The sequence below is a fragment of the Chaetodon auriga genome, chromosome 4 (assembly GCF_051107435.1).
Source record: "Chaetodon auriga isolate fChaAug3 chromosome 4, fChaAug3.hap1, whole genome shotgun sequence".
In the NCBI taxonomy this organism is placed as follows: domain Eukaryota; kingdom Metazoa; phylum Chordata; class Actinopteri; order Chaetodontiformes; family Chaetodontidae; genus Chaetodon; species Chaetodon auriga.
The window spans coordinates 7,316,226-7,341,186 of NC_135077.1; the positions used below are offsets into that span (position 1 = coordinate 7,316,226).

Here is a 24,961-nt window from a genome sequence, read left to right on the forward strand (position 1 = left end):
AAATTGAACACTCACTATCACCCTCTGCGTAGGAGAGCACGCAGCAGCGTACATTGTGCCGATGGAGCTCAGCACTGCCACCTATCAGTGCGGCACGGTACTTTCTGCCTCACCCGGAGCATTTTCAATGTGCATTTATGGCCGATATAAAGAGAGACAGCAATGGGCATGCGCCAACTGCCTGCGTCGGTCAGTGTGTGTGGCACAGCGCTGTCAGAAGTGAAGCACAGCTCATCACTGCCTCACCTCGCCCTTCTCCCACGTATTTGAACAGGAAATGCATAAATTTAGCGATTTTTACCGTAGAAATGTTGAAATCACACAGAAAACAGATTTATAGAACAGTCATGAGCTTAAGTCCGAATTTCCTCCTAATGAATTTCTAAACCACAGCAAGTTTTTTTTTAATTGTATTTTCCTCCCCTGACTACACGTCACTGAAGAGCACCATGCATTCGCCTTATTCACCACAGTGCTTGACACAGCATAATTAACTTTTGCAGTTTTTCCTCTCACCCATCCATTTTCTACCCATCTGCTTCTCTCTTTTCCTCACTCTTTTGTTCTATGTAAAATTCGGTCTCCAACTCTCTTTTCTAGCAAAAACAAGTCAATGAACAATGGATGGAATGGCTGAAGTTGCAGAGGAGTGAAGCTCGTCTTTCACTACTGATTAAATTATCAGCTTGGCGCCCCATCGGACGCACGAAGGCATGAAATTGCTTGACATTTTTTCTACCTACACACTCTGCCATTAGCCATTTCCTCAGCTACATTGCACAGCGAGGAGGACAGCAAAAGCCTCTGAAAGTCGTTATGGAGTAACTCGAGGATTTGTCAAGCGGTGTGGTGTAAAGGTGGACAGATGTACAGGACATTGAACATCGTGGAAAGACGGCTGTGAAAAGACACCAATTGTTGACAAGTGTGCGATTAAATGACTGCTGGTAAGCATGCTATTTGAAAATAGATATTCAAACATCTTTGTGCATATACACACACCCACATACTGTGATGCGCACACACATGGACAGTACACACTTGTACATGCACATTTCTTGGTTGAAATTCAAATTTAAGTAGCCAGAGTTGCTGAAGTACAGCATTTACTCTTCAGTGGTCATAACCTCCTCTTTAACATCAAACACCTGCACACACACACACACACACACACACACACACACACACACACAGACTTCTATCTCTTGCTCTTTCTGGCACACACAAACACACACACGCATTCTTTCCACAAAGACAAACCTCTAATGTACCTTGACGCTCTCCTATCCCACCTCAGTAACTCAGCAGGGACTTTTATAACTTTTTAAAACAGCCCAAGGCTTTTTCTTTTCACCTTTTTTTTTATTTTTTTTTACACCTGCAGGATTCATGGGGCGATTTAAACACGCCACACCACCCTCCCTCACCTACCCAGACACACACACACACACACACACACACACACACACACACACACACACACACTGCAAAAGTCAGGAGGCTTTAGAAAGGCCATATTTCTGCATTCTGTCTTGATTTAACTACTAAAAGTCAAAGGCTGTCTCTGTTCCTGTCTTCAGTTTTGTCTCAATACATCATTCAGGACCAGTTTTTAAAATGTAAAAAATTTTTAAAGTGCTTCTTGGATGGGCTTGGATGGTGGTGGCAGTGAGGCAGATGATGGAGCATTTAGCGGGAAAAGGTCAAAGGTTTGATTCCCCAAATGGCAAGGTGGCGATAAGGTGGTGCGTCTTTCAATAGTTCCTAAGAGGAAAAGGGCAGGTTGAATGTCAGCCAAGTCTTTTGGGAAATATAAATCACACTAAAAAGCCCCAATTTGAACATTTTCAGCAAAACTTTCTGAACAGCTTCACACACTGCTTTCAAAATAGACCAAATGAAGTCAATTCTCTTGAAAGAATGCAGTTTTATCCCGCAGCCCAGAGTCTTCATGCACAAATGATATGTGTGTCTTCTCTTTCTCTTTCATATTTAGTAGATTGTATAAAATGACATTTCCTTGATATCACTGATATGTAGTTCAGCTTTGTGCACTCGTAACATTGTTGATTGTGCATGTGTTAGACTATCTAGAAAATGTGGTCCTGAGGGTTTGTGCGGGTTACCACACTTGCATTACGCGAGAGAATTTTTCTGCCATGCTTCACTCGTGATTAAGGTAATGACTGTACACAAAGGCACTAGCTTCTTAAAATGAAACCATTGCTGTTCACTTGAACAACCTGAACGTGAGAAGTATGAAGCTAAGCTGACTTTGAAAGCACAAGAGGCAAGCTGATGTTTTGGTCATCCAATATTTAAGTACAATGTCACAAGTCACTGTTTTCAAAATTCATGTATGTCCTTTAGAGCTAAAATGCCACCTTGGCAGCTGAAAATGGCACTCAAAATACAAAAGGCCTGAAAATGTGGTTTGCAAAATGTTCCTACAAATTGAGGATGCAAGAAAATAACTCAGAGTGTCTAGTTGAGAAAGTACAGGTGTAAGTTATGTGTGACTCTGTTCATCTAATCAAAGTCTGCATTTTACTCGAATTTACTCGAAAGCTGACACTGTCCCCCCAGATATGTTGTCAAGGTAACAGCGTAACAGCATTTCAGATGCGGAGCATTTGTCCTTCAGCAGTCACACAAAAAGTATAGTTTAGAGCTATTTTGTCCTCTTTAGTGTTGCAAGAATAAATACACATTTGCTGCTCATTTAGATCAAACAGATGCTTTGTGGCTGACAACTTTTCGTTGCTCCTCATCTTCTCTGTCATCGCTCCTTTTAAACATCAGTGTAGCCCATTTCACCGCACAGCTGTTCAACGAGTTATGAGCTGCGATCCGATTTCATACTTCAGTTGTCTGACAACAGAAAACAGATGTTAAAAAGAAAATACGACCAGAATTAACTGAGTTGCTGATTTACACAGGACTGACATGATCACATGACGTCTGTGTTCGGCTAAATATGGGAGATAATTTCACGGTGGAATTTTTTAAAAAGTAAAAGTGCTACTACGACAAGTCAAAATGTCCTTTGTGGAAAGTGGTAGTCTGAGTTTAGACAGCTGGTTGCATGAATATTCTCTGTTGATTTAACTTGTCTCTGAGCATGGCATGTTTAGTACACCACAACTTCATGCTCCCCAGTGCTCTGCTGCTGTTTGGACTTGCAAACCCTCTTTAGGAATTCTTCGCCATCTCTCCCACTGAAAGACTGAGGGATGAAAATGAGACAAAAGTTACAGTAACCAAGTTTTTATTTTGGATAAATGTTGAAGATATGCATTTCTCAGAAGCATTTTTTCTGCAATCCTCTCACCATTGAAGTATGAAATCGAAAAAAAAATAGATAAATGCATATTCAACAAATATCGTTCATGTTGAGGCAACAGTAACTGGAAAAATTGAAGTAGGTTTATTTGAGATTAGGTCCAATTTCAGGGTCTCAGCAAGAATTTTTTAGTGTCTGACAGTTCAACACTTTAATTTTTAGAGCTCTTCCAACAGACCCCTCAATGCCCTGTTCAGTGTTGTAGTGGTGCAGCCACAGACACAAAGTCAGTATTGAAACATAACTGAAATTAGGAGCACATTCAGTGAATATAGGGAGGAGCAAATAGGACAAAATAACAGTGTAGGTCAAATTAACTCCCTCTAAATATTTCCATCAGATGCATATCTGAGGATTCCTGGATATCATGTTTCTTAAAATATGCAAAAATTAGTCTCGCCTTCTCTTCTTCCCTGTCTTCCTTTTTGAATATCTGAGACGTCCCTTCCCTTTGTCTTCAGTTTTTCCCCAGAAATGAATTGAGATAAAAACCATTTCATGTTGATGTATTTCTGTCCTGCTTATCTTGTCAGGTTGGACAAATATGGATGCTGTATAAAATGGCCTTGTCGCAACTGAAGGTCAAAATGAATCTACGAGGGGGGGGGTTTGGTGGCGTGAGTGAGCGAGAAAGAGAGGAATAATGTAAGAATTGGAAGCAGAGAGGGAGGGAAGACGGTTTTCTCTAATAATAATGAATTGCAGAGATAACAGCCGAGCTGCAGACTCCTGCTATCTCCTCCATGAAAAACACAACCAAGTGGGAGCCTGACCAGAAACTTTCTGTGGCTTTTTGTGTGTACGTGTATTTGTGTGTGTGTTACTGAGTGACTTAGACTGTAGACGTGAGACTGAGCTTTTATCTGAGCATTAACTGCTAATTGCAGTAATGATCGTGTTTTTCTTTGATAGTTGATAGTCAGGAGATGCCATGAAGGAAGCTGAGCATGAAGAGTCTGGCTTTTTTATGTATGAGTGTATGTGAAGGCTTAACAAGATGAGGAGACCATGGCAGCAACTGTGTGGGCTTCCACTCTCAGTCAGGACCAAAGTGGTAGACTGAATGACTGACCAACAGACCGACAGTGTCATCCCCAGAGCCATGCCTCTACAATACATACATATCTATACACTTTAAACAGTTCTGACATCTTAAACCACATTTTTTTTTTCTGAGTGCCTCTCATGAAGTTTCTTAACATTGAGCATTCCTGGGGAAAATAGGAGTTAGCGCTAAGCAAAAGCAAGAGCAAAAGATATGACATTTCACCGTCATATTACTTAAGTTTCTATTAGTTGTCTATTAGTAGTCTTGACATGATGTTCACAGGTGCAAACAGCTCACATATGTGTAAATATATATATATATATATATATATGTGTGGGTGTGTGAGAATGTTAAATAAAAAAGTATGATAAATTCTTGTCACGTTATGCCATGTTGTAAAAGGAATGAAAAGTAAATATATAAGTTGTCATGAACACTGTCATGCTCATCTGACAGGTATCGTAGAATACACCAGCAGGCTGTAACAAAACAATGGACACATTATGAAGCTGTGCCACATGTCAAATTTGACTGACGTTGCTCCAAAGTCTCATTTTGTGAAATGGCCATTGCCTTCACTCCTCACTCCTCTCTCCTCGTGTCTCTTCCTTGCCTCCTCCGCTCACATTTCAGATGGGAGGGACTGAGACGTGAGGAAAGGAGGCAGGGAAAGGAATCGGGAATGTACAAACTGAGAAATGAGAAGAGCGGTAAAAGTCTGCAGCCATGCTAGCGCCTCTGATTGGCTTTGATTGCTTTGACAGGGAGATGCCTTGAGCTAAATGCTAATATCAGCATATTAACATATTCACAATGACAATACTCATGCAATGCACATGCTAATGTTTAGCAGGGATAAAATTTACCACGTTCACTATTTTAACTAAGCGTGCTAGCATGCAATTAGCACTAAACACAAAGTACAGCTGAGGAAGATGGGAATGTCATTATTTCTGTTGGAATTTTTGGAGGCATAATTGAAATTTTGATCAGATAACAACAGGAAAAGTCAGGGGTTCAACAAGTTAATGCAGTTCATTCTGAGAAGGGCATGAATGTCTGGACTGCATTTTATCGCAATTCATTCAACAGCTGGGATGATTCAGTCTGAACCAAAGTGACTGACCAACATTGGTATCCCTAGAGTCATTGGTCAAATTCTTTTTTTCTATATATTTTTTAAAAGTTTGTAACTACTGATGTATTTACACAAATTTCTATTAACTGGCTTGTCATCATTGCTGGTTCTTCAACGAAGAGAGAAGCAGAAATGCAAGGCCGGTTCCCGAAAAGAAACTTTCATGGCCATCCTTTCTGTATCAAAACATTTTTAAGACATGATTTTCCTCAAATTCACGACTTAACAAGTAATTCCAAAGCCCACATGAGAAGGCAGATACCTCAAGCACATGAGCACAAGACACATTCATAAATTAAGAACATCATTATTCAAAGCGCAGCAATAAAACACACAGCATTAACACTGGCCTCCAGACTACCTCCAACACATAAATTATCCAAAGTTAATCAAGTTGAAACTTGTATGAACCCTCAAACACAATTTTTCAGCTGTTAATCGATCTTCATGGCAATTTTATTATGAAATCCATCCATCCCAGTCACATTCATGATAATGCATCACATTGGTTTTTCCTGAAGTTTTCTGCTGCCAACTACTGACAGTGACAGAATTTTTTTTGTTTTTTGTTTTTTTTGTCTCACAGTTTTGAACACATTATCATACAAGTTCCAGCATCTCCCACTCAGACGCTCCCTCCCCACGACTCCTCGTGCTCCTTGCGTCACATTTCCCCTTTAGTGTGCTAAACATGACGTCACTTTATGCCAAAAAAATTTTTAAAGGGCGTGTGGTGGTCAAACTGTGTAACCGAATAGTTAACATCATGGAGATATGATTTGTCCTCCTGAAAATTGTGCGGATATGCCTCATTATGTCTCATTATGGGCAATTTAAAAAGGGAAAAACTGAGGTAGTTAAAGTAATAGATGGCATGTTCATGGAGGAAGCCGACAGGTGAATCAAATCAGAGGTGATGGCAAACAGGGAGTGCTGTGTTGAGATGGAGAAAGAGGGTCTAGAGACATAGAGTGATAGAGAGTCAGTATGTATGTGTGAGCCTGCCCATCAGAGCTGCTTTAAGCCTGCAGCAGCGTCACTGTAATTGCCTCAACTGTCAAACCAGCCAAAGATCCTCACATCACTGACTGCTGTTGACTCGACCAGCAAGCTCTCTGTCTCTCTCTCGCCCTCCATCGCACATGCAAAACTTTCAGATGATGAATGATTCTTACGTTCTCACTCCCCCAGTCTGATCCGGCTCTTTGTCTCTCTGCTTCTGAACCTCTGAGCACTGCAGCACACACTCCATTTTTTACAGATCAATAAGTCAGACCCAATGTAAAGTGTCTGCGTCAAACACTTATTATATCACTTGGATGCTCTGCACTGCACACAAGCTCACCTTCCCTCACCTTTAATCCACCTCGCGTCTCACCTTTCCCTTCAACCCAGAATAAATACCACAGTTAGCTGACAAACCGCAAACTACGCAAACTGCTTTGTAGAGCTCTTAATACAAAATTCAACATAGAAGGCTGGAGTCTATGAGACTCTATACATGCTAGTAAAAGCACTGTTAAAGATCCGACATGTTTGTCTAATGTAGTTTTCAGTTTCACCAAACAATGCATGTAATGCACTGTAACTCGTTTAGTCTGTTACAGACTCATAAACTCCCATTTTCATTAAAATAAGAGGAGCAAATTGGAGCGGTGTGATGACTTAACTCTGATGCAAACCGGTCTGCTTCGAGCATTTTCTTTAATCAAATGACATTATCTTGACACTAGTGATCTGCTCTAATTCAGCCCATTGCAACTTAATGAAGGAAAAAGCTAAACCCAATGAATCTCCATTTGAAATTAATGGAATTAACTCACGTAGTATTTTGTCTTAAAAGACGTATTTTAAAACTCAGTACTCAACTAAATGGCTTCTCAAGGTGGAGCATTTTTTCGGCAGAATAAAACAACCAGCTAATAAAGCGTAAACACCATGAAAAGAAAAGCAGCAATGTTGAATCAGAAATATCTTTTAAAGTGCATGTTCATTACTTGGGTGCAACCAAACATGGAAAACCACTGCTAAGGGAGCTTTTCTTTGTCTTTTAATGTGTAGTTTTCAGATTGCAACCCTGAAATGTAGAATTACTCCCCACCAAAGGGCCTGTGAGGAGAACGTTGTGCATCCTGGGGGCTCTGGTGAAGGCAAGGACATTAACAGAGGAAGCTTGGTACAGTCACTCGCAGCCAAAGTGCTTTTGGCCACAGCGCTGGTGTTTGTTTTTGTCTCTCTGTTGTTTGGCCACCGACTGGACGCACATCATGACTTCAGTTAATCTACCCTTTGGCTCGAATGCTTTATCCCGTCCACCTCTCCGTATGTATCGGGAAACTAACCTTCTGAAGTTTCATTGAGCAAAGCTTGTCTGGAGAAGTGCCCTTAGAGTGAAAGATTTTTTTTTTTTTCATTTTTGAACTTTATTGTTGGCGTGCTGTTTAATTTGTTATACTCCCACTTCATAAATTGTAATTCTGTCAGCTTTGCCGAAAGCACTCTTTATTTAACTTCACTTGCCAACATGTCCTTGAGCGAGGCACCGGGCTTATCTAACAACACCAAGCTGTTTAATCATCTCATATTGTTTTCAACTTTGAGTCACAGACTTAGCTGCTGACCCTTCACGCTCTAAGGGGAGTGATGCCAACCATGGCCAGAGCACTTTGGAGCAGTGCAGTTTATCAATTCTTCATTCTTCATATTCATTCTGTAGGTTTTCTGAAAGACAAATGAAAGAGTTACAATTCGAAATTAAACCAAAATGCAGCAATTCTTGAAAAAAGTTGAAAAAATGAATTCTGTCACTTTACTCGCAACCAGTGTCAGCAGGCTAAACAGTGAGGCAGACTGCAGTATGTGTTGGTACATCTGTGCTCAGTGTTTCCCACAGGATTTTAGGAGACTGTGGTGGGAGGGTCTCTGACCCTCGGGGTTGGGTGTGTGTGTACGTTTTCAAGCCTGATGTATCTCTTTAGGGCATTTTGAGACCACTGAATGTAATATAAATTGCTGTATATGAACATAACAGGTTGGTATCATCCTTAAGAACATACAAGAGAAAGAGAGAGAGAGAGAGAGAGAGAGAGAGAGAGAGAGAGAGAGAGTGCAAGAGAGGTGGCATGTCCTCTTAATCTTCAGAAACGCTCTGATTCAGACTGTTTTCTCCCCGTTTTTTTTTTTTTTACACTTATATCTTTACAAATACAGCAGTAAGAGACCGACTTTCCCTTTTTGTTTTTTCGGCATCAGCCTTGCGATGGGCCCCCTCATAACCGTGGGCCCGGGGCAGCCGCACCCTCTGCCCCCCCGCCGGCTCCGCTACAGCTTTTAAGCCGTAACCTCACCCCTCTTCACCGATGGCTGTGGCAGAGTCACTGACTCAGTGCTGTCGGATCCCTCTTTTCTTTTTCTTTCTCGCCGACGAGAGATATTAAATAATTAATTTCATGTTAATTTTTATAAACGGGTAGAGAGAGAGCACAAACGACAGAGGGATGAGAGAGAGAAATAGCGGGAGAGGGAGAAATAGCGGACAAGTAGCTAGCTACCGGGAAATCAGCACGAGGGATAGCGGAAAGACTCTGTTTAGAAGTTGACTGGTGCAATGAGATCAGCAACATGGCCGACACTGCTCCGTTATCGAACTTGATACCTGCCACTTTTATTATTAGTAGTTTACGCTTCTGCGTCGCGTCAACGCCGTACCTACGCCGTCGACGCAGACCCCGCGGACCCTACGCCGTAGCCTGACGCGCACCTCCAAAAAATCCTGACGTGAACGTCGAGGACTGTGATTGGTCCGTTCAGAACGTAATTTTCGGTTCAGTCGCAGCCCTATGGTCGCAGCACAACAACACCGCCATTTTCAAAGTTTCTGTGGTGAGAGCTACAAGAAAAACTGGACCAAGCCGAAGAAAGAATTATCAAGGAGGTACGCAAGTACGACCACCTCTACAATTCCTCTTCGCGGCAGCAAGAGCCCCCCGAAACCATACAAAGACACAGCAACACCCCCCTAGCGGCTTGGAGGTGAATTGCGGAGCAACGCGTTCCCTCGACGCAGAACTATGAATGCTCAGTAACGGCGTAGGGTGTACGCCGTAGGTACGCCGTCGCCGCGACGCAGAAGCGTAAACCAAGCACTCACACAATCTTGAAATGCCGTCCCGGCCTGCTGTCATGTATGGATCATCGACTGTATGGATGCGGTGTCGCCGGATCGCGCCAAATGCAGCAGACAGTAGGACCGTCTATGAACGCGACCTGTTGGCGCGTGCGTGTGTGTTCACGCGCGCGCTCTCGCTCGCGGGCTATAGAGCAGAGTAGGCTACAGCTGTGTAATCGGCTGACTGACGGATCTGGTTATTATTATTATTTTTTAGGTGGGGAGGAGGGTGGAAAGCGGGGGGGTGGGGGGGTGGGGTGGGGACGAGACTGTGGCGGGCCCAAACGAGACTGTGGAGGGCCGCCACAGTCTCTTTAATTGGTGGGAAACACTGTGTGCTGATGTGTAAAGACAATGGTAGAGTAATCTAGCAGTAATGTCACAGCAATAGTATTAAACATCTGAGCCAGACATGAGGTTTTCAGTGCTATGCATGTCATTGGAAACACCTCAAAACGTTTTCTGTAGTACTTGAAGTTACAGTGAAACTGATGTTTTCTCTCAAAGTCTTTTAAAATTCATTTTCAGTGGTATATATTACTTACTAAACCATTGCCTTGGATCAAAGAACATTAAAGCACACCTGAGAACTATTCTCTACAACCATAGTCCTCTGCTGCTGGTGCCATTAAAGTTGATTTAATGTTGTTTTTATAAGGACAAGTTCATAGCATGGACCACTGCCATACAGTACCACAGCTTTTATAGCCTAAGTTTGCGATGCCTCTTCTTAAATTGGTCTTTACACAGCACATACAGTAAATAACACACAAGCAGTGACACAATAAAAATACTATTTAAACTTGATTATAGTCACAACTGTTTCAACTTCATTCCATTCACAGGGAATTGATCCCCAGAACATGTGCACTTGCACCGTTGTCTATATGCCATTTTAAGAGGTCTGATTATTGTAGAGGCTGCAGTTATTGTGCTCATCTTGAACCATGGAAAACCGGACTGCGGGACTTCAAAAATGTGCAATATAACCAGAAAACAGCACTTACAAATTCATTCTTCACTTTCAAGTTGTGTATTCAAGAGGCAGCATGTCGTTCAATGTTTAAGTTCATGTGACTCCAGGGGGTTGCACTCCACAGAGGTCTTTGTTCAAGACTAAACATTGAATCATGTGAGTTTTCCTTTGTTATATTAGCTTTACCAGTGTAACCAGCAGCTGGGGGATTGAGAGCTTTGTCAACAGTCAACTCATTACTGATCCAGTATTAATAGTTTAATTGTAGCTGAGGGATCACGTGAAAACCATCCCGTCTGTTCATGTCTCTGCAGGTGTGTGATTCCACTGTTTCCACTGCATGTCACTAAAGTGTCTGTATGGTCCTCAGGCTGGAGTCCCCGACTCGGACCCTGACCCTGGAGGCTCCCAGAGGGGTGGAGATCAGTGCTGGAGTGGGAGACTTTACAGCGTCCTGTAGGAAAGACCTCCTCTTTCAGTCCTCAGAGGGAGAGGTGAGTGAATTTCCATCCATTGCTTTGCTTTGTTGGTGAGAGAAACTGACAGCGATGTGTAAATTCAATGGACAACACAAAGCAGCAAAACCAGTGAATATGTGTGTGTGTGTGTGTGTGTGTGTGTGTGTGTGTGTGTGTGTGTGTGTGTGTGTGTCTTTCTATCTGTCTGTCTTTAGACTTTGTGGCACTCTACAGTGTTGGGCCCGCTTCATTAAAGTACCTTATTAGGCTAATGAGCGTCATCAATCCAGACGACCTTGTCCTCCTTTTCTCCCCTCCTCTTCTCATCCCTGCTTTCTTCCCCTCTTCTATTTGGGAGAAGTGACTTCATTAAAGCTGGTTTGATGAGGTTCCCTGTCAGTTGCTCCTTCTCTGTGTGTGTTTTTGTTTGTGTGTATCATTGTTAGCCTGCTATCTCACTGTCAAGCTCTTTGCAAAGCAGCCTGCCACATTGCGTGAGCACCGAAGCAGACTTAGCCATTATCCTTGTGTGTGTGTGTGTGTGTGTGTGTGTGTGTGTGTGTGTGTGTGGGTGTGTGTGTGTGTGTGTGTGTGTGTGTGTGTGTGTGTGTGTGTGTGCATCAGCCTGCCATGTTGCATGTCTGCTGGAGCATAGTGTGTCATTAACTCAGTAATTAACAGAAGAATGGCCCCCTCTCGTTCGTCGCACTCACTGTCATTGTCAGCCACACACAAACACACGCACACACACACAGTCTTCTATCACAAATACACACACACTCACATTCCCATACACATTTCCACATGCACCAGCAGTCTCACACACACACACACACACACACACACACACACACACACACACACAGATAACAGAAGTCTGTGTAAAGTTTTATGCTCCTCCTCTAAACTCTTTTCTCATTTCCTCTCCTGTATCACCATCCTTTTTCTTCTTCTCCCCCTGCCTTATTTTCCTTCTCCTTTCTTCTTCTGTCCCATTTCCTGGATCTTACTTTCGAGAAGCAGTCAGCTTCATCCATATGACCAGACACCAGAAGGTCTGAGTTCAATTAAGCACACAGAGGTCACTTCTTGGGACTCTTGGGACAGCTTTGACATACTGGTAACAATATAATAAGGGAGAATGTCAACTATACAATAGATGGTGGACTTTTCAACTACATAATTAATATGTGCAGCCAGGCAGAGTGGAACACAGTGTGTTACAGCTGTGAAGAGGTGTGAAGAGAGCTCAGAAAAGTTTGATTCAGTTATGGTTATACCAAATAAAAGGAAATATTAAGGAAGCATTATAAGCTTTGCACAACATTGTTCAACAGTTACAGTATACCGAGGTCATGTTTGTATGTATAGACAATTGTTACATGACTAACTATGAATCAGGCCTTGAAATAGTATGAAAAGATTTCCTTAAGTGAAAATACCTTTTATTGTGCTGAATTTCAACTTGTAATGAAGCACTAGATGTTAAAGGAGTAAAGTTGTCCGATTTGAAAGTGCACAATTGTATTCAATGAAAATTCATGGTCACTGCATTATGTTCAGATTAAATAAATTATACAACCAGCTGTCAAAACTTGCAAAGTCCAGTAGCTGCAGAAACACCTTAAAATCATACATATATCATAAGAAAGCAAAATTGACTGACTGCTGAAACAACATCAAGCGTTTACATTCATCTACAGCCACAAAGTACTGCAGAACCTTGAAGCTGTTTTTATGAGCTGGATGATATCTGCAGTGTCAAAGTCTATACAGCAAAACAGCTTCTTATACCATGAAATACCTTTGAGGGATATCAAATACAGTCCAAAGATCTGGGGGTGTCAGCATATCTGTGTTCAAGATCAAAGTATAACTGCTGTCCAAGCTGTCTGTCAACTATTGTCACCAGGCAATGAGCTATTTTGAGGGGACAAAGTATGTGAGCACAAGTTGTACTAATCTGAGAGAATGATTCGTTCTTGTGGGTTTAACTGCTGGCCTTTGTCTGGAGAGCGCTTCATATTTCCATCCGGTGCACTGGTGTCTTCACACATGCATGTAGGTGTGAACATGACTGTCTATATGTGTTAACCCTGTGACAGATCTGTGACCTGCCTGTAACCTGATGCATGCTGACAGAGACTTCTGCAGCTTTACAATTTAAAGGAACACATTACATGTTTGTGGAGCTTTCCCCCAAACAGCCACAGGCTCTGCAGCAACCACAGCAGGATTACTGTTAGGCTCGTTGGATAGGAGGTTAAGGAGAGTCCAGCAGCACTGATATCCAGTGAAACATTTTTGGGGATGTTTTAGTTGCAGGTGTGTGCAGGTCCAATTTGTTATTATCCTGTTCTTTTGGTCTATATCATGCCCTTCTCTGATGGAGGGCAGGCATCCAATCACCTGCCCAGCAGTGCACATGACATGTTAAACTGTGTCCTTGAGCCAAGCACAATGGGTGCCAGAGAGAGACTGAGGCTGTTGTAATAATTTATGTTGTTGATTGTACCCATGGTACCCTTCGTTCGGGTCTATCCTAATGTTATGGCCGTATAATTTTACCATTGAATTGAATGTAAAGGCAAAAAAATATTTTCACAAGGCCCTTTGCCTCTAAACTTCCCCTCTACCCCTCACCATGCCTTCTTCTCTCATGTCTCCATATTACCCCTTGTCTTTTCTCTGTCCTATATCCCTCCCTTGTTCCTCTATCTTCTACCGTCTTCCCTGACTGGCCTCAGCTATCGCATTTCTCACCATCCTCCTTTCTATTATTCTCTTTTCTTTTTTTTTTCTAACTTTCCTCTTCTACATCTTCTTCTCATCCTCCTCCTCCCTCCTCCCTCCTCTCCTTCTCGGCCTCTCAGTCCTTCATCTCTAAGTAACCCAGCCTATCTAATTAACTTTCCACTGCCAGGGTTATGCATCACTGTGGCTGTCACTTCCAAGGGAAAGGGAGGGGGATTATGATTTTTACCTCTTTTCTGTCATCTCTTTCTTTCTCTCTTCCTATTTCATGTATTCTTTTTGTCTCTCTCTGTTCTTTGTTCATCCATTTTCTGTCTCTCCCTCTCCCTCTCTCTCTTTCTGTCATCCCTGCATAAATAGATGTCTCCCTTTTGATGGTGAACAATAGTCTGAAGTAGTGTGTAACAGAAATTGTGGTTTGGGCATTTGGCTTGAGAAAATGAGAGACCAACCTTTTTCACTCTTTACTACTACACATACAGAAATAAGCCTCTGTTCACTCAGGTGCAACTTTATAAATGCCACAAGAAGCCCCATCAGCATGTGTGACTGTGTTCAGAAAGGCTTAAACTCTCCAAACAGTTAGCGAGAAGCTTCAGTTGTTTTCTTAATGCTTTTGCAAGAAAAACAATGTTACACTCATGAATACAATTGAGCCAAAGGGTTGAGTGCAGTAGATATGATTATACCCCTGACTAATTGCTATAGTAGCACAGTACCAAACAAAATACCACCTGAAATCCAAACAGAACAGTCTGGTTATTGTAGAATTGCATGTTATTTCCCTCTAACCCAGGTAGCAGAAACGGTGTTTGCTTGTGAATTTTTGTTGTCCAGCTCAGAATTATTTTGTATGGCAAGATAAGTCTAGCAGAGCTCAGATGAGATGCAGTTTGTTGAGGTCAGGAAATGCTCCTTCAAACCTATCCAAACAATAATACTAATGATGATATAATGATAGGTCTAACCAAAGTAGATGTTTTTTTACATACTGTATCTAGTTAAGTCACTAATTTCCCACAAAGGGAATTAGATTAACATTCACTTCACTTGCTGTTTCGAAGCAGCTACAGTTTAAAATGACAATCTATATCACACACCTTCGGAATTATCTAATTTTGGACAAGCCTGAAAAACCTCCCTAAACAAAATTTCTATTTGTGAATTTTTCAGAGTACCTTTCAGCAGAGCACAATACATACTATTTATTTATTACAGTGAAGCCAAATCAGGGCTTCTCAGTAATGCTTGGTGACACATCATCCTCCTTGGCTCACATCTGTAGTGGAGTGCCACAAGGTTCCATTCTGGGCCCAGTCCTTTTCTCACTTTATATGCTTCCATTGGGTGACACATAAAGTAAAAATGTAATGTGTCTTATCATTGTTATGCAAATAATACCCAGTGATATATATAATAGATCTCTTAACAAGCTACGAGCCTGATCGTGGTGTTGGATAATCTAAACAGCTACATCTTGTTGGTACAGATCATCATCATCATGTGTATCCACTTTAACAGCACATAAAAACACATTTTTAGGATGCCATTTTTCTCAATTTTATGCATATCAGTATGTGCACATGCAGCTGTCTGTTTATGTGCTGAAATGTGCACAAAGTATGTAAGTGCATTTGTATGTGTGCATGTACATAACCACACACACACACACACACACACACACATTAGTATATTCATGTTTGCTTATTACTTTATTGGTGTTACATTTGCTTCATTTGTCCTGCTTTTACTGACTTGTGAAGCAGAGATAGACAGAGAGGTTGGCACACAGAAAGACGCACAGTGTCTACTTTTGACACATTTCAAGTTAATATGAGTTAAATACATTAAAACTGTCCAATTCAATTAAGCATTTATGTGAAGCAGCAACGAATGTGAGCTCGATCAAGCTACACCAACCAATAAAAATCAAGCCCTTTCAGACACCAAAAGGAAGAATTATGTTAATAATAATAATAATAATAATAATAATAATAATAATAATAATAATAATAATAATAATAATAATAATGTTTGGAAACATTTTATATGATTTAGATTTCAGAAATCTTTTTATTTTCAAAATCTATTTATTAATCACTGCCACTTGGTGATCTCGCTATTCAAAACTTGTGCATGTTTTGTGTTGATTACCTTTTTTATTAAAAAACATCTCATTTCAACCAGAACATCTCCTTGACTTCACAAATTGCATTTTTTAATTAATTTCTTTAAAAAACAACTTGTGTCTCTTGATTTCTCTCCTGGGACCATCCATATTCATATCCGTATCTGTGGGTATTTAGCTCAATTCTATAATACCAAAAAAGTGCTTTGACCACTCAAAGAAAAGCTCCAGGTTATGCTGTTTGCATGTTATGCTTCTCCATGTAATGTTGACAGTTATTGCCTCATGTCTGTAAAACTGTACATCTCAGCCATTTGAAAAGCTGATGGTTCCGAGGGGAGATATTGAGACAGGACAGACACACAGATACAAACAGACATGGGACAGGAGGAGAAGCGATCTGGAGGGCAGATAAATCACCTCAACAAATGGAAACTGGCGCACAGGCAGTGAAGGACAGCCAGGTAGACACTACTGTATTATGTTCCTGTGTTTTCTCATTTCTGTCTGTATTCCTGGCTCTTCTCTAAAGATCACACTATACCCGTAAAACATTTTGTGACAGTACTACCCAATGATGCAATGTCTGTCACAGTCACCCTATCAGGCAATCCATTTTAGAAGGGTCCATTTTCTATGAGGACATGTGTTATCCTTGAGCTTAGAGGCACACATTTGATTGCTACCAAGGTGACAGATTCATTTCTTCAGCAATTGTTCTGACATTTATGAAAATTGAGATAATAATCAGTGACATTTTCATATACATTACATAGAATTTTGATACCCTCTCACTGCTTGATGTAACGCATCCATGATTTAATACAGACAGTCCAAGGAAGCCTTTGCATTTCACATCCCCCCCTGCAGCTATCCCCTTCACCAAACCTGTCCAGCTCAGCACGCCCCTTGCCTATTATCAAGCCTATAATTTGAATAGCCACAGAGAGTACTCTGTTGTATACTTATTGTTCAGACCTGCATGCTGCATTTGTTTTCATCTTGGACATCTGATGGTTTGCCAACTTTCCCAACAAAGGAAGATGCAATGCGTGCACTGCAAGGCTATACTTTTTTAGTTAGTCAAAGTCAAAATTTGATAAGACCATTAGTATGTAAAATTGGTAGGTTATGAACACCTTAATATAACATGTTGTTTTGCCTTTGAGGCTAAAATGCTGATGAATACACATCATGTTTAATTTAGATGTTACCTTGCAAAGTGCACCAACTCAGTGAACACTGACTGTGGAAGCAAAGTTTAACTGAGATTAAAAACATGAGGAACATGCAGATGAAACATAAAATGTGTCTCCCTCTTAACTGTACTTTTTTTTTTTTTTTTTTTACTATTGGGCAGCAATACCACAACACCATGTCATTGCTTTTATATGTAGCACATCACCAAAAGCATTTCACCCACAGTCTGCAAGGGAAGTATCACCTCCCTGTCTGCCAACCCAGCCAAAAAATTCCCACATACTTCCCTAAAAAGAACAGCTTATCCAAATAGCATTCCTTTTCATCCATTCTCATACAAGCTTTACCCGACCGCTGACACCCTCAAATGAACAGAGAAGAGCGGATGACGGGAGGATAGAAGGAGGATCGGATGAGTAGGAGGTGGAGGAGGATGGCAGAAAATAGATGTTTCTGTCGATTTTGCAGTAGAAAATAAAGGCGTGCGGGACAGCGAGGCTTAAAGCCAAATCAATGTTGTCAGCAGCTGGCACTTAAGAAGGGGCCATTAAAGTTTAAAAAGTTTGGAAAGCAGTGCTGGAATTAGGGCCAAATGGGTTAGAGGTAGGGGAGCGCTGGCTTCCATTAAAATCAAAGCCAACGAGAGCTGACAGATCCTCTCAGGATTCCTGCAGTCCTCCTGGCTTTTTTTTTTTATCAACTCTCTCTCTCCCTCTCTCTCTCTCTCTCTCTCTCTCTCTCTCTCTCTCTCTCTCTCTCTCTCTCTCTCTCTTTCATTCACCCTCTTTCTTTCTTGTCCATCCATTTTCATCTCTATTGAAGTTTCTCCACTCTCTCACTGCCTCTGTAGTTGCCTCTTTGTTGATTATTTTTGCTGTAACTTTTCATCCATCCATCGCTTCCTCTGTGTGTCTCATCATATGCGCTTTATGCACCCACAGCTCTTTTCAGCAACTTTCTCTTTATGTTGGAGAACTTGTTTTGCCTCACATGACAACTCATGACATAATCAAGCCCTCGCAAAGTGAAACATGAAACATACATTTGTTGAAAACCACTCAAATACCTTACATAGCCAGCTGTTTGCCATAGAAAAGCATAGAATGCTGTAATTTGGCTAATTTAAGTCACTAAAGTTAACTTTCCACTGACTGCCAGCATCTGTTGGATTATAGTCTTAATATACAACAGGATCCTTGTCATAGCATTAATGGTCAAATATCCTCTTCTTTAATACACTTATTGTGTCAGAAAGGCTACACTTGCAGTCAAGTGGAAAGATTCAGTGCACTGGGATACACTAGAGCACCAATTAGTGTGAAAAATGGTTATGTTTTGATGTTTATGTAGCGTTTCTTGAGACAGCACAGCGATGCTCTCCAGGGAGTGATACTACAACACACTCTGCTGACACTGTCTAAAAGCCCTTGAGTAGGACAAGGGGGGTCCAACAGTAGTAGTTTGTGGTTTTACCGGGAAACTCCTGGATGCAAATGTAAATCATGAAGTATTAATGTAGGGCAGACATGATTCTGAACAGGGACTGAATGGAGATGGGCCGGTATGAGTACTGCTAAACTGATTATGGAAATGAGAAGCAGGTGAGTTGGTGGGGGAGGTCAGGTGAGGGAAATTGCGGGAATCACATGTTAAGATGTGGCTGGTGTCATGACAGTAAGTGTGGAGTTTGTTTTGATCAGTGAGACGTGTCAAAATGAGCAAGAGGAAATTATGTTACATTGCAAATCTAGCAAGTAAACAATAGTAAATCAACAGAAAACGCAAATAGACCCGTCAAAAAAAAAAATTTAAATAAATTTGTGTATCATCTTGTGTGTCATCATTACTTAAATGCTTCTCACACATGTGAAGAAACCTTGAATGCTCTGCATGGCACCTTTGCATCTATATGTTCATGATGTGCACAAAAATACTAATTAGAGTTCACTTCACTCTGCTGCTGACTGCTGCGAGGTGAAACCGGGTCAACTACGGAAACTTTGAACAAAGTTAGGTTACCATGGAGTTTTATTGTTTGTTGACACAATGCTGGGGTTTATTAAGACGCTGTAGCCTGGAGGTGTTATTGGGCTGGTACACTGGGGCTGGCTTTCTTTTTTTTTTTCTGTTCTCTGCTTGTTGCTTTACCTGCGGGTAACGCGGAGTGGTGAGTGAATTAGAATGCTGGCAGGGGGTAACTCCCTGTCGTATATACTGATGCTGTGCAAAATACATAAACACTCATACATACACACAAAAGCACACGCAAAGTAAGTAATAAAAATTCACACTTTAAAACAAACAACCGCAACAGTACCTCCTCACATACTGGATGTATGCACACACATACATACTATCATCTAGCCTCATGTGCACACATACCAACTCAAACAACTGAAAATGCACACACACATGAAATCACACACACACATAGAGAGTGCACCGGCAGCACACCGTCGCAGCTATGTAACAAGCCTATCTAGATCTTCTCTGTTTACTTGTTTTCATCAGGCAACTCTTTGAGAGTCTGGTCTATGTGTGAGTGTCTGTGTTTATAAATGAGAGATAACAGATTAACAGATACCTGCCAATAGCTGGGAGGAGAGGATGTTTTTCAAAAGGCTTGATTAACGTCTGAAAATTCATTAGCCCACACTTCACACTGCCTGAGGCGATCTTCATAGATGTCTGTGTGTTTGTGATTCAGTCATCTGATGTAACTCTGTCACAGTCTTTCGATGTGTGTGGGAGTTTTTGTCCGTGTGCCTCTCTCTCTTATTTGTGTTACCGTATGTCACAGCGTGTGTTCATGTTATTGTGCGTGTGTGTGTATGTGTGGTACAGTAGAGCAGACTGATATTGCTTTATGACCCCGCTACATCTGGGCTGCTACACTCTCACTCTCTCTCCAGCCTCTGTCATTTAGTCCATTGTCAGCTCCCATTCCACCGTCTGTCCATTCAACACACCTAATGGTCTGTGTAATACACTGAGATAGCTTCACAACCTCCCACCTATTTGTGTTGTTGGAGTATGTGTGTGTGTGTGTGTGTGTGTGTGTGTGTGTGTGTGTGTGTGTGTGTGTGTGTGTGTGTGTGCGCGCGCGCGCGCACCTATGTGCGTGTACATTCTATGTGTGAGTGCAGAGAAAGAAAAGGAGAATGGGAAGGTGAGCTGAGGCTGGGCCAGCATAAAGGTTGAAGTATGTGTGTTTTTGTGCAGAATTCTGTGTGTTATCGTGTGTGTGTGTGTGTGTGCGCGTGGGTGAAATTGTACTGCTATTGTCATTTCAACCTCTCTCATGCCTCTTCCATCACTCTGCTTCTCCTTCATCCTCTCAGTCAAAGACTGTAACGTTGACACTTTCTTGTCCGCTTTGGTTCCAGATCAGGATGATTTCATCTGCTGTGAGTTTGTGCAAAATTTGGATTGGACCCAACGAAGAGGAGTGTGATAACATGAGTGACACAGGCTGCATTCTTTGGCAGGCAGTCATGGCTAACAAACCTGAAAGTGGTTTCTTTACATTTGAGATTGTGGTTTGTCTTCAAGAGTGTTTTTTTTTTAGCGAGGAGACGGCCATGATGGCCACTCCCCAGAGTTCAGCAGACTCAAATCATTTCAACTGCAGCATTTTTTTGTATTTGTGCACTCTCGGGTATTTCTTTCAAAAAGACAACAAATTAAAGAATAAATAAAGAAATGCTGCTGTTCAAAGAGGAATTGAATTTTGAAGTGAGATGGAAGGTGGACATTTTGAGCACAGCAGTTAACAGGCAATTAGTTTTTAATGAGACAGATAAGGCGGATAAGCTAACAGACACAAGTTTAAAACAAAATTAAGGCAGCGCATCAGCACCAGATGTGTCTTTTTGTCAGGTTCAGTCAGGCGTGAATCCAGTAGCTGGATTGTTTTTTTCAGAGACAGTTTAGTATCATATAATGCATTTTGATTGCAGCTTACACAGGCATACAAGAGCCAGTTTTGGTGGAGTATATTTGTATATACAAGTCTATACACACATGTATAGCTGTCTCTCAGTGGAACACTTCTGTGCTGTACTGTACGTACTGACCCATGACAAGGTTGTACAGTACTACTGACAAAAAAGAGAGAGAAAGCTGAAGCTAAAGTGTCTGTTTTATATTTGTAGCTAATGAAATAAGACTGAAAAGTTCCATCGTGTTACAGTAACAAATGCTAAAAATTAAACTGCAGCATAAAAAACTGGGTGTACTCTTCTTACTTTTCCATCTGCATTTCTGCTCCCCCTTCATCCTTCACACTCGTCTCGCTTCCTCCCTTCTCCTCCCGGTCTTCTCCTAAAAACCTTCATACACTCCTCTCCCTTCCTAAACTCCGTCTCAAACACACTCCACGACGCTTGTTCTTCCTCCTGATCTCCGCCCAAAGACACTTTAACCCTCTTATCTCTGCTGTCTTCCCCACCACCTCTCTCCTCCTTTCATCCCAGGAAACGCTTGTCCTTTCATCCCCCCTCTCTCGCAGCTCTTTTGCCTCCCACCCTCTTTCGCCTGTTCCTCAGCTGTGCCAAAGGAAATCATCCATGAAAAATGTTTTGACCCGCCATAATTGCCGCTTCCCGCATGTTTCCCAAAGCCTTGACGCCAGAGCCACGTGCTTGCTTAACTGATGTCGGACAGTGATGGGCTCAGACACACATGCGCTCACACTGTAGGCACACACCCAGCCACCCACACAGACTTGTGCATTTTGTGTAGATGCATGTGGGACAAATACACATCGTGGCAGGCAGGCAGACGCACATTTCCTCATCATGTATGTGCAGAAGGGATCCTCAGCTTCATTTGCCAGAATATTTCCAAACAGACAGTCTGGGGTCGGACTTTCAAATATTAAAAAAAAAAGAAAAAGATTTATGTAGACCTCACTGATTTGAATGATTTGATCAGTTCAACTGCCAATGAACGAATCCTGACCTCTCTCTTTCACTGGAAATGAAAATTGCATTTCTCCATTTTTAGCCCTCATTCATACCTATTTACAAACAGTATTATGTTCACCGCCACATGTTCTTGCACACAGACTCAGTCTTGAACACACGCTTTCATGTGTACAGACCCTCACATCCTGATAACAACAGACCGACCTAATGCTTACAGACACTTTCATTTGGGATGAATGTCAGCGCTAATCTGACCTTAAGCTACAACAAATGACTTCCACTCCTCTTCCTCTATCTCTCTTCCCTCTTTCCATCTGTCTATCTATCTGTCCATCCATCCACCACCTCCTCTGTACTTTCGTTATTGCCTGCTGACTAGCATCCGTCCATTTTTATCTCTATTTCTGTTCACCTTTCTCTCACCTCTCAGCTATGTTCTATTGATCTCTTCCTCACTCAATTCCTCCATGTAAGCCACCATCTCTACCTTCTAATCACCTTCGCCTCTTTCCAATCTCATAATCAGTATCCTCTCCCTCCCTCCATTCGCTCTCCCCTTTCCTCCAGTTTGTTGTAATGATGTTTCCAATGTTATGGAAGAGAAACCAGTAATTTCATTGGCATTTCCCCACATGAACATGTACCTAGCTCTCCTCGTGCTCATCTTGTTGCTGTGCCCAAGTTCATTTTAGGTTTTCGTTGCTATGGCAGGCCAGCTGTTGGAATTAGATTGGGCATATGCTGCCAACCGTGACTGAGTCCTTTCCTCTGTAAGGCTGTAACTGAGTCCGGGCAGCTTTTATTGGGGAGCCAGAGGGAAGATGACAGGTGTGCACCAGGGACCTGTTAAAGGCATACCTCGACATTTAGAGATATAGTGTGGTATTTTCCTTTGCCCAGCACATGGGGAGAGACGTGCACATATTCGTTTTTCAGTACCTCTTGAAGTGTCTTGTTGCTATTATTGCAACAGTGTGTCTGATTAAAAGTAATGGGCATGGCGGGCTAATGAGATAGCTGTACATAGCTGCTTCAAAGAGGCTCACTATGCTGCCTCTTGTTTTTTTGTTTGTGTTATTTATTTATTTTTTAATAACTGAGGAACTGAAACTGTGGAAACAGGACTATTACAAAAATAATGCACAAGTAGGCAGCTGTTTTATATCTTACATGAGTTCTGTGGCATTTACACTTGGACAGCTCCACAATCGTTCTAATATTCCTACAGAGACTAAAGGATTTGTTTATCTTAACTTCTTTTTTTGTCTGGAAGGAATTATTAATTTGTAGGTTAAAAGGCCAAAGCGGAAATTTCTACTATTTTTCAACTGCTGTGTTGTTCTCATTCTTAATTGAGGCCAACTAACTACTGGTTGCGCTCAATTTGCACCACATCTGCTGTTGAGATTCATGGAGAACATCTCAAATCAGGGAAAGTAGCATGTACCTCATACAGCTTTACTGTTAGGATCTAAATTATTTTGTGGTTAGTTCCTGTTCTATTTTGGCATCATCTCCTTGTGTGTGGTTTCTCCCGTGGCTATAGTGACTATTCCAGTCTAGTCCTTGGTTTCCCAGTTGGTTAATAGGTTGTTGTTTTTTCTGGTATTGCTTTTGTTTCTGGATTTTGGACTTGGTGGATTTTGGTTGCCTTTATTTTGTTAAATAAATCTGTTGGACTGTTTCCATTCAGCCTTTTTTTTTCCGCACCCTTGGGTTCACTCCTTGTTTTTTTTGCTCGACGACCACTAACCATAACAGAATGGGGTGTGGCATCATTCTTCCTGCAATATTAAGTTTTTAAACAGCGAAGACCCTTTTGGTCCGAGAATGTAAAGCTCTAATACAGGAGACCTTGTCCAGTCTGAGCATCTGCCTGTGTGAAGACCTCTGGGCCACTCGGATAACATCATTTTTCAGGTCGCCTCGGTTATTCTGTCTCCAGGTTAATGGCTAATAGATATACTGCTTTTAGCTGCACAGATATTTAAAGGCAACATGAGCACACCTCTGCTCTGCTCCATCATGCAGAAAGAGAGAGAGGTGTGTCTGTGTGCGTGTGTGTGTAATGTATGTGTGGATGTTGTTTATATGGATCAAGATGTGCCCTGTCAGCCAATGTGAAATTATTAGTTAAACTAATTGGTTCCTTGCTGTTGGGGGTTTCTGAATCCGTCATCCCTCTCCTCTCCGTTTTTCTTTCGTTCGTCTTATCTCTCGCTCTTCTTCTTCTTCTTCCAACCACTTCTGACATTTTCTCTCTGCCATCCTTCGCTCATCCTTTCATCTGGCTCCCTCTCTTTCCCTCTTTTTCCACTCATAGCTATTTACCGCACACTTTTCACTTCCCGTCGCCTCATGCCTGAAATGAAGAACTTGAAAATCGGGAATACAGATGTCTGCTGAAATTATCGTCCGGCCTTCGGGTGTGTGTGAGAAAGGGAAAGCAAGAGAGCAGTGCTTTCTTGAACACTGAAGATGGAATAAGCAGGCGAGGCAGTCAGTAGAAACTAAGATTGTGTAATGATTCTCATTTCATAGTCAGCTTGTATCAATCTGAAGATGACAGGAGGGACTGAAGGACTGAAGGAATGCAGGGAGAAGTAAAGGTCAGGAGGAATGGCGAGAAAAAGAGAAGTGCAGGTCTTTAAAGAACAAGAAAATCACTTCTGTCTGTCAGGGTCTTTGTCCATGTCTTCCTCTGTCTCTCTCTTTCATTTAGTTGTCCATCTTTTTATAGGACAGTCTGTCATTGTCACTGACAGTCCTGCTTCTAGTACATTTGTTCACGTCTCCCCAGGACTGGATTAACATTATAAA

The 24,961-nt window shown here is 41.7% G+C and overlaps 1 protein-coding gene across 1 annotated transcript in view; it reads left to right on the forward strand.

The window, feature by feature from the left end:
• The window catches only part of sgcz (sarcoglycan zeta), a 318,295-nt gene that overhangs the window by 289,663 nt on the left and 3,671 nt on the right, over positions 1 to 24,961 (forward strand). The window contains exon 7 of the mRNA XM_076728465.1: positions 11,044 to 11,167. Within this exon, the coding sequence (XP_076584580.1) occupies positions 11,044 to 11,167 (124 nt within the window). The remainder of the gene's footprint in view (positions 1 to 11,043; positions 11,168 to 24,961) is intronic.